Source organism: Amblyomma maculatum, chromosome 1, assembly GCF_055883805.1.
Source record: "Amblyomma maculatum isolate TAMU_Amacu chromosome 1, ASM5588380v1, whole genome shotgun sequence".
NCBI lineage: Eukaryota > Metazoa > Arthropoda > Arachnida > Ixodida > Ixodidae > Amblyomma > Amblyomma maculatum.
Window position 1 is genome coordinate 198783586 of NC_139344.1, and position 14107 is coordinate 198797692.

General features: G+C 48.3%; 1 protein-coding gene across 1 annotated transcript; it reads right to left on the reverse strand.

Annotated features, from left to right (window-relative positions):
- Window positions 1-4545: 4545 nt before the first annotated feature.
- On the reverse strand, window positions 4546-9294 carry LOC146205349 (uncharacterized). Its single transcript, XM_084606922.1, has 5 exons — window positions 9060-9294; window positions 8851-8986; window positions 8474-8716; window positions 7512-7812; window positions 4546-4646 (listed from the first exon to the last, which is right to left on the reverse strand). The coding sequence occupies exons 1-5, from the start codon at window positions 9251-9253 to the stop codon at window positions 4546-4548; spliced, it is 975 nt and encodes a 324-aa protein (XP_084463048.1). The 5' UTR covers window positions 9254-9294.
- Between the last annotated feature and the right edge of the window lie 4813 nt (window positions 9295-14107).

Sequence of the window (14107 nt, forward strand, 5' to 3'; positions counted from 1 at the left end):
AGATAAGCAGTTTCAGTTGGACCGTAGTTCTTGTAGAGCACACCATTGCGCAAGTAAAATGACAACAGTCCGCGCCTGAAGAGCTGAGGACGAGATGACACGGTTCCTTCGAGGTATTCGATGAGGGGCAAAAGTTCAGAATCGGCCCGCTGCTTTCGGGCTAAGGTGGACGTCGTGACGTAACACCGAGGAAAGCGGAATCGTCGTCGGAGCCGTCCGTGTGGCAGGGAGTAGGGGCGCGGGACAGACAGTCAGCATCACTGTGTTTCTTGCCGGATTTGTGCACGATAGTAACATCAAATTCTTGCAACCGAAGGCTTCATCGAGCAAGCCGACCCGATAGATCTTTCAGGTTTGCCAGCCAACACAGCGAGTGATGGTCGCTCACGACACGAAACGGACGACCGTACAAGTACGGATGAAATTTCATGACGGCCCACAAAACAGCGAGGCACTCTTTTTCCGTAGTTGAATGATTAACTTCGGAACGGGACAAACTGTGACTGGCGTAAGCAATGACGCGTTCTGCACCGTCGTGCCACTGAACAAGGAGCGCACCGAGGCCAACGTTTCTGGCATCCGTGTGCAGTTCCGTGTCGGCCTCTTCGTCGAAATGGCCAAGTATAGGCGTACATTGGAGACGGGACTTGAGTTTCGTGAAGGCTTTTTCCTGGTCGGGGCCCCAAACGAACGGTTCAGCGATCTTAGAGAAATTGTGAACAAAGCGACGATAGTACGTGCAGAGGCCGAGAAATCGACGCAAGCTTCGTTTATCTGCTGGTTTGGGGAATGAAGCGACAGCGGCTATCTTTTCTGGGTCTGGGCTAACACCTCGAGCGCTGACAATGTGGAGGAGAAATTTCAGCTCATTAAAAGCAAAGTGGCATTTTTCGGGTTTTAGAGAGAGACCGGCAGATCGGATGGTTTTGAAAACAGCGCGCAAACGTTTCAGGTGCTCGTCGAACGTGTCCGAGAAAATCACAACATTGTCGAGATATACGAGGCATGACTGCCACTTCAGGCCAGAGAGTACGATGTCAATCTTTATTTGCCAATACCCACTGCGGAGGTCAAGTGACGAAAGTAAGTGGCATGGCGAAGCCGATCGAGGAAGTCGTCTATGTTCGGCAGGGGGTACACATCCTTTTTTGTGATGTTGAGGCGTCTATAATCCACGCATAACCTCAAGGTTCCATCCTTCTTCGCGGCGAGGACAACAGGCGAAGCCCAGGGCTTGTCGACGGTTGGATAACGTCGCCCTGGAGCATTTCTGTTACTTGGCGGCGGATGGCGTCACGTTCTTTTGAAGACACCCGGTAAGGACGCTGACATAGTGGACGCTGGTCGTCGGAAACTACAATTCGGTGCTTCGTTAGTGACGTCTGTCGGACCTTGGGAGGTTGATGCAAAACAATCGCGGAACGAATTGACAAGATTCTCTATGCAGCGTTTCTGACTGGGCAAGAGGTGTGGGTTCACATCGGTCTGAATGGCTGTAGACGTCGAATTGTCGTGGTCTGACGTGTTGGTTAAAGCGTACTGGCCTGTACATTCTCCAAGATTTTCAAAATAAGCGACCGTCGTGTTCGCCCTCAAATGTTGGGGTTCACACGTGAAGTTTGTCACTAGCACTTCGGCTTGCCCACGGACAAGTTAGACAAGGCCCCGAGCTACACAAACTTGTCGAGTGAGAAGCAGTGACATGTTAGCTTCGGCAATGCCACGCGTGCCGGTGCTGTGATCACATTCGACTGTGACGAACTTGCTCGCCCGCGGAGGGATTGTTATGTGGTCGTCACAGACGCGCAACATCGTTTCCCGGAAGTCCGTGTTGCTATCAACGGCTCGCTTGGTTGAAAACGATACCATGAGCTGCTCCCGAAGGTCTATAACAGCACCATACTCTTGAAGAAAATCCATGCCTAGAATCAGATCTTTGCAGCAATCTTGTAATACGGCAAAGGTGCCAGGGAAAGTAAAACCGCAGATCTCTATGCGGCAAGTGCACATGCCAATCGGCGTCATCACATGGCCACCGGCAGTGCGCATCAAGGCGTCAGGACCTTACGGAGTGCCGTGGCTAGCTGGCTGCTCATGACGGAAAAATCGGCGCTGGTATCCACAAGTACGGTCACATCACAACCGCGGTTACAAAAATTTCCCCGGAATCAATGCATTCGCAGCACGTCGCTAAGTTCGTCGGATCGGGTCGTCGTCGCTCGGGCCGTCGCGTCAAATCGTCGGGTGGAGGCTGTTTAATCTGAGTCGTAGCGGCGGCCTCACCCCCAGAGGTCGCCGTGTTTAGTTTTCCCGGCGAGGGGACGTGCCTCTGAATTGCCGAGAGGAGGAGTATCGAGTGGGTGACGCAAAACGCCTCGGGGATGACGATCGCGACTGCCGTTGCGGTGACGTCGGGTGCATATCGTTAGCAGATTCCTCAATCTCCCATGGTCTTTCGCCGTAGCGAGGTCGAGGCGCGTTTGGTGGAAATCCTCTTAAACCTATTCTCCGGTATGGCAATTGCGAATGTGGCCAGGCTCGCCGCAGTGGTAACAGAGCGGCCGTCTGTTGGGCGTGCGCCACAAGTGCGCCTTGCTGATAGCGGGACGCTGGTCTTGCTGCGGCTCGACGGGGCGCGGACCTTGTTGCCGCTCGACGGGGCGCAGGTAGCGAGGCGGTGGTGCGGCAACGGGGCGGAATGAATGTGGCTCGGGGGCAGGTCGACGTAGGGCGTCACTTTAAGTCATAATGCATGGCTCCGGTTGTGGTGCTGGTGGTGGCTGCACCGCTCGCCGGATTTCATTACGAATGACGTCTCCGGTAGAATAATCCACTGCAGGTGGTGTATCCAAGTGGAGGTTTTGCAGCTCTTCGCGGACAATGCTCCTGACAAGCTCCTGCAATACCTCGTTCCTGGCTTCTGGCACGGACACGCAGTAAGGTGTGGTCGCTATGCTTGCCTGATGGCCGTATTGGGTACAACGTTCCTGCAGTGAACGTTCCATGGTGGTAGCTTCTCTCGCGAAATCTGCGACAGTTCTTGGAGGGCTGCAAATGAGGCCAGCGAACAACTGTTCCTTCACCACGCGCATGAGGTGCCGTACTTTAGTTGCCTCGGGCATGGTAGGGTCGGCCCGATTGAAAAGTCGCGTCATGTCCTCGACAAACATGGCCACGCTCTCATTTGACTGCTGAGACCTCGAACGGATTGCAATCTCTGCGTTTTCTTTGCGCGCACTCGAGCTGAATGTTGTGAGCAACTCACGGCGAAAGACTGCCAAGTTGACAAAGGACGCCTCGTAATTCTCAAACCATGTCTTGGCCGAGTCTTGCAGCGCGAAGTACACTTTCATTAGCTTTCACTCGTCGTCTTATTGGTTGAATGCGGCCACACGTTCAAAACTGGCCAGCCAGTCTTCGACATCCTCGAACCGGTCATTGTGGAATGATGGTGGTGATCGAGGTGCGAGAAGGACGTACGGTGGGGCGTTGCTGGAATGCTGATTTGTCTGGCTGCCCGTCGTAGATGTCATGGCTCGCAGCGGTGTGGTCAGTGGTTCGAACTCAGGTTCTAAGCCTTGGAGGCGACGGCTCGCTTTATGAACGGGAGTGGCGTCCGAGCGTCGATGGGCAGCGTCACTGACGTCTTCGAGAGCAACGTACATGGGATCTTACCCAGCACCTCCAACAAATGTCACCAACACACGTAGCAAACAGAACAACAAAGCTGGCCCTTTTTATGAAGCGAAGCTCGAGACAGACGAGGACGACGCTCAGCCACGCGCCAAGACATTCAGCCACTTGGTGGCGCCAGAAGATGGACAGCGGTGTGGCAATATGTTAGAAACTTAAGCAGACTTGGTGACCTGACGGCAGCTGCTGGTCATAATTCGTCTTTTCGAAAAAGGTGGGTAGCACAGCTAGTACCTAACAGTAATTGATACTTTCAGACTGCGAGCGTTGTCCTCAGACATGGGCCATTCCGGCGGCTGCACCGGCGCCTCTTCGTCAGTGCTGGAGCTACTTTGGAAATCTGTCGATTCCTTCTGTTTACGACCAAGTCCTTAAACGTTTTAGTTCCTGCATTTAAAAGACGCTGTTAAGTGAACGTGAGAGGTCATCGGCGCTTGAACAACAATGCTACTTTCCGCTATCATTTTGCATCATTCTGCGTACAGCACAGGCCAACATTTAGAACCGTGTGCCGCAGCAGTTCAATGTCGAGTTTGCCTCGGCATGGACAAGGTATCATTCACGTTGAACTTGCAAACGTTGCGGGAGGACATCATGAAGGCAGTTGTGGCCGGCTTGATGCACGAGGGATAGCGTGGCGGCTTGCAGGAGTTCAAGTTCCTGGCACTCCAAACCAGCTAGCTTCGCGACGACAGGACATGGACGTACATACTTCGTGGTGGGCGAGGGGCGCAACAGAGCCATGACCATCCATGAGGTTACGGGCTGCTTGGAGGGCTTCCACAGCGTGGCCAAGCGCATGAGCCGCATCGGCGAGTGGTTTTCCTCGACCAAGCAGGCCGTGCGGGTACCCTATGAGGTTCTTGATGGCCCGAACATCGACGGGGGCACCCGCGCTGTCAGCCGTACCTCTTCTCGGATGGGGTCGGCATGATGTCCGTGCATGCCGTTTGCTGAAGAGGTGAGCGAAACACCCGTGAGTAATCCAGATCGGATTGCTGGTGCCGAAGGTTTGTATTTTCTGTTAATCTGAGCTGCCCAATTCGATGCTGCAGTGCCTGCGACCGAGCATGAGAAAATTCCCTTGCACCAACTCGAATTCCCTGGGGGTGATCAAGATTTGAGCACCGCGGTCAGTGACCTTGAAAAGATTACTGATCACCATGCTGGAGCAGCTGGGCATGATAACGGACGCGTTCCTTCAGTTGAAACAGGACATGATACTTGAAATCATACACCTGTACAGGATTACGCTGTTCAGCATCTCCGATCGAACTATTAATTGTGTATTTTTCATATAACGTATTATATTTAATTAGGAATGACGTATTAGCTTATAATTGATTCTTATGACCTATTACGTACAGTTTTGAATTACGTATTGATACATTCTTGACTGTACGCGGTTTAAACGTTTACACGATTCTTGGGTGCTCCATGGTTTTCGATTTTTGGCGCAATTTCTTGTCACGCGTTTTTCAGAGACTTCTTTGTGAAAACGCACTTCAATATACAATAAATACTTCGTAGGCAGCTTCAGCGTAGTCACAGCGTTTGACTTTATTCCCCTATTGGCCCCTGAGTCAAGAAAAAAAAAGGCACGGAGTTTCGGAGCATGATAAACTTTGACATGACATTTCTGCATTCAGACGCATTGCCTTTGGGGCACCTTTCAAAAGAAAAAAAGAGTAAAGTGATCACATATATCTCTTTACAGTGCACCTGACAAACTATGTCTGTATGTGCGTTCTGATAGGTATCCGTGCAACAAGCCGCCACATTTGCCACGTGCCTGGGATGCAGAGCTGGCCAAGCTGCCAAGCGGTGACAGAAGCTTTGTCGCATCACCCGAAAATGTCTCGCAGTCTTCATCTTGCTGTAAAGATATACCACGACCAGCAGAACGAAACACTGACTGTTTAACGCAGATAAACAATTACTTTGCACGCTGACGCTTGCAAAAGGCACCACGAAACATTGAGCCGGTTCTGATGACGTACCCACGCATGGGGTAAAAGAGCTTTGGTCTGAGTAATGTCAAAGCTACGGGCAACTACGCAGCAGATACACAATGACCGAGAGAGGTCGCTAAGAACAAGTTAAAATGTTATTATAAATATGCCACCTTTTTTCTAATGCAGGAAACGAAAACTCCATTAATTTCTGCCCAAGAATATTATAGTTACTTTCTAGTTCTTTGGGGTAATCTTAGTTTTTGGGTTTTAATATTTGGCCGCACAGTTCATAGGGGCCCGCTGCGTTTCCATCATCATCATCATCATCATCACCACCACCACCACCACCACCACCACCATCATCATCATCATCATCATAATCATCATCATCATCATCGAGTTGATGCCGCTAGCAATAGGCAGTCAATGCTCTTAACTGGCTAGTTGGTGAATGAATTCAGGCATGGTGCTAGCGCACAAGGAGGACACACACGGCGGGTAGGAGGACAGTACAAACGCTAGACTTACAACTGGAAGTTTATTCCGGAAAAGACACATTTATACTTTTTTTTTCTTTAACATGCTCGCTGGTGCCGCCTTCAGTTGCAGTCGCGTCAGAAGTGATAAAAGCGACTTAAAAACGCCACGTTTACAGAATGCACTGAGAAGACTAAATTCGATAATTCTGAAATGCAAATGGGACGAAGAGCATGAGGAATACGTTACGAAAAAAAACCTTACAGAACCAAAATATAAACACAAATTAAATCCGGTGTGGCGAAATAAATCTTCAAAAGGTGACGTGAAAGCTAAAACGGACATGTGTAAAGGCACGGCCGCTCGATGGAAGCGCGCACTAGGTGCGGCCTGCTACATCGCCCGAAACCCGCGGGAGGCGCCTACTTCCCGTCGCCACCGCCGCGGCGCCACCGTTCGGGGACAGCCGCGCGCGGAGAGCTGCGCCTGGCTGCGCTTTGAGCGAGGCGTCAGTACGGTCGGAGCTTACTGTTTTAAGGATTTAAGAGCTCCGTTTCACACAATTTTGAAACATGAATTCCTATATACTGTCATGTCTAGTGTGAACATGTCAGCACTACCGCGTTTTCTTCGCAAGGATGTATATACTGGCGTGTACACCAAAAACTTATTGTGACGGTAGTTCAAAGCCGCTCGATAGTTCGCGCTTTACCGTGATGTGCATTCGGGTCAAATTGGTTGTCAGATGAAAATTTCACTCGTCTGTCAGCAATTGGAAGCTGTTCAGCGGCCAAGGTAGCGCAATGTATTATCCTTTACATCACAATGCCGCGAATTCATTGCGTGTCATTTTCATACCGTTTACTCATTCTTGCATAAAACCCGTATACAAAAGATTGATGTCAACCTCTTCTATGCTGCCAGCGCAATCCAATAACAAAATGTGATCCTACTGTGACTGGGCGACTGTACTCTACTGTGCAACTTACAGCTAGCATTCAAAAATTTCTAGTCTCAAGATTGCGCATCAAGTCTTCCAGTTTGAAACTAGCTTACCCGCGATCAGAAAAATTGCTTAATGCTTCGCTAATATTCAGCACATTTCCGTGGAACATCAAGGTTGTAAACTGTTTTAATTTAGAAAAACAAATGCATTTAGTATAGTGAAGTTGTGAATTTTTCTAAGCGCAACTGGAGCCGAGGAAACCACAAACTGCTTCAGCAAGACTAGATACATTTATTGCACAGTTACACAAAAAGAGGAAGAAGACGTTCACAAACGGAGAACCTTCCTGGAGAGAGGTTTACGGCATAGCCTTAAAAGTCGCTCCACTGTTGCGTTGAGATTCCCGGCCGAGTTCGCTATCAGTGGGCGCAGCAACTTACTTAGGAATATCTTGCAAAGCTCCTCAGTGTGGGCACGGTTGTTTTTTTCGCAGATTAGCTGCGGGTGCTGTGTAAAGTGCGGAAGCAAAACTGAAATGAACAGTTCACACAGCTTGCTGCTTCGCCGGACCTCTTGAGATTTCATTATCCGGTTAATGAAGACGCACGTAAGCTGACAAAGCTTGATTGCTTCCATTTTGGGGTATACCATGCCTCCGTTGTCCATGTTTTTCATTAGCCCGTAAACAGGGTCGGTTGGCTCTGGTTCCTCCAACAGGGTCTTGCACGACTCGCACGTCACCTGAAAACCATCAGAAAATATCACATAAACCAACAACTTGGTATAGTGGTAGACAAATTTGGAGCTTTCTCCCCTTACGGATCCTCATTAGCATACATGCACTTGCTACCCGCTTATTAAACACATCCCTTAATTACCGCCTCTATCCCTCTCATGCATACTCTTTAGCATACAGTCGGAGGCAACCACATTATGTGAAATATACCACCCGACACAGATATAAAGCCCCGCTTTAACCAAGTCATGCGAACGTCCCTGTGTAGTCTCGGTGTAGCGTGCCTGACTCATGATCCAAGGATCCCGGTTTCCATTCCCATCTCACCCTCTCATCTTAATGAAGCTGCAGAGTTCGCAGCTCCGGCCAACTTTATCATGTCATGTGGTCTCGTTGCACCACACATCCCGCCGAACAATCAGGGTCCGGCCACATCACCTGTAAAAAACCTCCTGCCACAGACATTCCCACGGCGTTTTGCCGACAAGGCGGTCACCATTGTTTCTGCGGAACGGGGCTTTTAACGCTATCGTATTGGCTCCTACTCAGACAATCTCAAGAGTATAAACAAATATTGTATGCACAGGTTTCTTTGCTTCCGAGGCCGTTCAGACAAGAGGAAAATTTAAAACAATGTGTATGTTTATGTAAAAAAACAGTTCATACCTTTTCCTGACATGTTCTCGCAACATAACCAGCGAGAAACGCTACTGGTGCCACCTCAAAGTGTTCCTCTGCTTCAGAACACAGCGTTAAAGATCCGAGTTCACTGGTCAGCTCCCTGGTAGCAAATTCAATGGCAGTTGGCAGGGCATATGTTTCAGCATCTGGACTTGTTATCCTCAGCGCTGCTTTCATTTCAGAAGAAGTGGGTGCATTGCCACTTCTCGCTGCTTGAAGGATGCCAACCTGAAAAAAAAAGAGAGGAATGTGACCTTGCATATTGTACCAGCGAAAGACACGGGGACAGAAGAACTGGCCCAAGTGATCACCATGTTAACGTGACCTTGATGAGCACACTTTGGAATATTTTTTAACAGTACCTTTAGCAGTTTCTCCGCTGTCAAAAGTGCAGTCCTGGCATCCACCCGGTCGTTGCCGCCGTTGAACTGCCGAAGACAGCTAAATAGCGATTCCACAGGGTCACTGTTTAGCCCGCGTGTTAAGACATAGTGGAAGCTGCAATTATGAAATTCATTTGAGTAACCTGTTGCAAACAACGTAAAACTGAGCCGAGAAAAAAAGAACCTACTTTAGGTGGTCAAGGAGATATTCAATCAGTGCCACTGTTGACCGTGTTGTCAGGAGTGTGGCTTCGTAGGTCTCTTTTGTGATTCGCCTCGACCGCCCAGCATTCATTTGGAGGTCTTCCAAGTAACAGATGAAATCTAGCTCCAGCCAGGAGAGTCGTTCATCATCTGTTAAAAAGAATGCTTTCTCATGCATCCCGCTTGCCTTCACTGCACCGATATCATGTAGGGCATACCATTTCGCAACCATGCGCATGAAATATATTGTAGCCGAGCTGCCTTTGAAGTGGCATGCTTCAGGATGACATTCCGGGTTCTCTTGAAGAAATTGTAGCATTGCTATTACTGCCGGAGAAAAGATTTGAGTGGCCCGGCAAACTTTCATTTTCTCCAGGTTGTTTGGTTCAACGTGTGCACGAGTAAGGAACCTGACTGGCTTAACCAGTAGTTCTGACTGAATTTCGAAGAGCTCTCTGTCATTCTCTGTGAAATGTAAGGAACATACCAGAGACCTGTAGCTAGGCGCCCACTTGCTACTTTTTCCCGCTTGTCGGCGGGAGATATTCTTGAGCCACGCTTCCCTGCGCTGGAGGTCGCATGGGAACTCATGATACCTCATGGTAGGGTCTTTTCTCGCGTTTGTGTCGCAGAGCGGCAAACAGCAGTTTCGCGGCATTGCGCCGCACGCGTGAGACGGACCACCGCACGTGCGCACAGCAAAAAGCACGAAGCGAGCCCGGCACACAACGCAAACGCGTCCCGTCTAGACGTAAACGAGCTCACACACGCGCACACAATAAAACTTGAGCTGATTACGCCGATCTGAGGCGAACGCGTCCAGAGACCAACAAAACCGCGCGCCCCGAGCCCGCATCCCGACGGTGACGTGTCCCTGAACAGTGGCGCCCTCAGCAGAAACAGCGGGCGCAACTGTAAACTCCCCAAGGACACGCTCGCCCATTGACGGCGGCGCGATGCAGCAGGCCGCACCTGCGCTTCCATCGAGCGGCCGTGGTAAAGGCAAACCGAGAGTCCCCTTTCATTCACAAGAAAGGGGACTCTAAGGACCTTAAAAATTACAGACCAATCAGCTTACTGTCTGTTACGTATAAGGTATTTACTAAGGTAATCACTAATAGAATCAGGACAACCTTAGACTGCCACCATGCAAAGGATCAAGCAGGTTTTCGCAAACGGTATTCTACTATCGATCATATCCATACCATCAATCAGGTGATAGAAAAATGCTCGGAATATAACCAGCCCTTATACATAGCATTCATTGATTACGAAAAAGCATTTGACTCAGTTGAAACATCGGCGGTGATGCAGGCATTGCGAAATCAGGGGGTAGACGAGCCGTACGTGAAAGTGCTGGAATATATATATATAGTGGCTGCACAGCAACCATAGTTCTGCATAAAGAAAGTAACAAAATTCCCATAAGGGAAGGTGTTAGGCAAGGAGACACAATCTCCCCAGTACTATTCACAGCTTGCTTAGAGGAAGTATTCAGAGACTTGGAATGGGAGCAGTTAGGGATAAGGGTAGATGGAAAATACCTCAGTAATCTGCGATTTGCTGATGACATTGTCTTGCTAAGCAACTCGGGGGATGAACTGCAAATAATGATTGATGACCTAGACAGGAAAAGTAGAAAGATAGGCTTGAAAATCAATATGCAGAAGACTAAGGTAATGTTCAACAGCCTCGGGAAGAAACAGCAGTTTACATTAGGTAGCGAAGTACTGGAAGTAGTAGGCGAATATGTCTACTTAGGACAGGTAGTAACCGCAGATCCGGAGCACGAAAAGGAAATAACAAGAAGAATAAGATTGGGATGGAGCGTATTTGGCAAGCACTCGCAGATTATGACTAGCAGCTTACCGGTATCCCTCAAGAGGAAAGCATACAACAGTTGCATCTCACCTGTACTAACCTAAGGGGCTGAAACGTGGAGGCTAACCAAGAGAGTTCTACTTAAGTTGAGGACAACCCAGAGGGCTATGGAACGCAAAATGGTAGGGGTGACATTAAGAGATAGGAACCGTGCAGAGTGGGTCAGAGAAATAACTCAAGTTACCGACATTCTAGTGGAAATTAAGAAGAAGAAATGGGCATGGGCGGGACATGTAGTGCGAAGAGAGGATAACCGATGGTCGCTTAGGGTAACAAACTGAATTCCAAGAGAAGGAAAGCGTAGCAGGGGGCGGCAGAAAGTTAGGTGGGCGGATGAGGTTAAGAAGTTCGCGGGGGTCAAGTGGATGCAGCTAGCACAGAACCGGGTTAAGTGGAGAAATATGGGAGAGGCCTTCGCCCTGCAGTGGGTATAGTCAGGCTGATGATGATGATGAGAATATCGGGGACAAACGTGTATGGACCGCACAAACTGCAATCAAAGTGTATAACTTTCGCATCGACCAGGAGTCTCGGACCATACTTGTCGACGTAAACGTTGAACATTAGTTCTTTCATGTGTGCTAGAGAAATAAGGTCGCAATTCGTTTACATCGCGATTCTAGTCCGAAATCTCCAGACGTACAGTCCGGAGACTTTCACCTCCATAGTATAAGACACCACTTGGATAAGAGATGAGTAATAAAAAGTGTATAAAAGACATGAGTGCTGTGTAACAGCCATAGCATTGACATTGGAGTACTGCCTTAGGGCAGGGCCTAGGGCATTACAAATTCAAGAGTTAGTGTCTGCTGGGCCTCATTTAAACGAACAAAAATGCGGGAGGGAACCTCAGTTAGCATTAAAGATATCACACAGTTTTGTGGAAGATCTGGGAGTCATTTGCTGCTTTCTCGCAGAATTGGACAAAAGAGCTCACCATCTTCAGTTATGTTGAGTTTTGTGGCGCAAAAGCAACTAAGGCTATGGTGCGCCAAACACAAGGTTAAAAGAGTAGGTATGGGTAAAATAGTTTGACACTTATAGTTTGTGTAAAATGCTAGCGTTTTTGACGAATTTAAAGATTTGTGAAGTATCAAGAAGTGCTTGTTCACCTAAGAGCAACATGGGATGTAATGGGATGCATTCTTTGTAAAGTACCTTAAAATATTTTTTTCTCAGTTCTTCAAGTTACTGTTACTTCATCACCGCACCTCTTACAGCGCGGTTTGTTTGTCTTGTTTTGTCAGTAAGAAATTGTCGGTGAGGTGGGTGTGTCCGATGCGTAAGCGACATAAAATTACTTCTTTGAAACGTTCCTGATGTCGACAGGATTTCTATTCAGATAAAAAGGGCTTTACAGAGTATTCAGATAAAAAGGGCTTTACAGAGTTGTTTACGTGTTCGTTCCATGTAGCGCGCCATTTACCTCTCAATTTACAGTGTACTAGCTTTAAACAATTCCTATGTGGCATGTTCACTTGTCTAATTTGACCAAATCGGGCTCGTGCAGCACATACATCCGCTTTCTCATTTCCCTCAATTCCAACATGGCTAGGGAGCGAGCAGAGCTTTATGTTGTGTTTTTGAGACGTGATTTTACCTATGTTATGTATTGTGGTTCCTAATAAAGGTTCTTGAGCATTTTTGCGTTGTATGGCTGTTTGTAGGCTCAAATCAAAGAATCGGTGTAGATTAAGTTTGTTTTGATTTTCTTCTTGGCTATCTCCTCTATAGCGACACATGCGGCGTTACACTTAGCAGTGAAAACCCAGGCGCACTCCGGCAGTCGTACTATTTCTTTTACTGACGCCTTGAACAATTGTGCTTCCTACATGCATTTCTGTTTTTGAGCCGTCTGTATAATATGCAGCGTAAATATCATATTTTTCTTGGAGTGCAGAGAATTTTTGTAGTATGTGCTCCTGTGGTGTTTGTTTTTCTTTTCTGTAGATGTTTCAGTGAGAAATCACATACTGCAGGGAGGTTGTACCATGGCGGCAGAGGATCATTTCTTTGTGCAACATTAGGTAAAGCGTTAAGTAGGTTTAACTTTTTGCATTTATCTTCAAAGCGTTATATCAGCGGTCTGATAGAATGTGGTTTATTGCTGAATAATGTTTTGGATGGGCATTCGGTTACAATCGAATAGCAGAGATGTCTCGGAACGAATTTTTAGGACGTATGTGCCCATTAGTGCAGTTCTGCGATCCTCTAGTGAAGGCTCATTTAATTATGCATAGAGACTGGCCACAGAGGACGTTCTGTATGCTCCAGATGATAGGCATAGACCAAGGTTATGGACAGGGTCCAGTCGTTTTAAGTAGATGGCCTTGCCGAACTGTATATTATGCATCCGTAGTCTAACTTGGAGCGCACCACGGAGCGATAGACTTGCAACAGGCATGCTCGATCGGACCCCCGAGGCACTCGAGGCACTGGAGGTCTGTGGTGTGGCCACGGACGAATGATCTTTAGGCCTCTCCCTGCCGGGGGAGACCTTGCGGACTGCCGACTCCACAGTCGGCGGGCCCTATGTTGGAGCTGGCAGGGCAGCCTTGCCTGCATGTGCCTGGGGTGGAATTGATGGGCCTACCACAGGGTCCGAAGACGCCTTGGTAGGTACCATGCTGCGGTCTGGCGCTCCACCTCTGCGCGCCGTCTCCGCGTAGTCTGTCTTGGCCTGGAATACAAATATGTTTTTTAAACCGTTTCCTGGCTTCTGTGTAAGAAATGCTTTCCTTTGTTTTGATAGTTATGATTTTGTTTCTTCCATTGTGGACAACACCTTAAATATGCTGGGTGGTCCCCTTCCCAGTTAGCACAGTGAGGAGCTGGGGAGTCACAGTTGTCGGTGATGTGGTCTTTAGAAGCACATTTTGCACAGGTTGTACGACCACGCAGCTGTGTGATCCGTGACCGTATCTCTGACAATTAAAGTATCATCAGGGGTTGGGTATGTAGGGTCGAACTTCTATTTTTAGGTAGCCGGCTTCTACGTTTTCAGGAAGTTTACTTGCACTGAATGTCAGTATAAGGTGCATAGTCGGTATTTCTTGTCGTCTTTCCGGATTTTGATTATCTGCATGTTCACAACGTTCTGGTTGACAAGAACATCCAGCATTTCTTGTTCAGCGATGTGGAAAAGATCTCT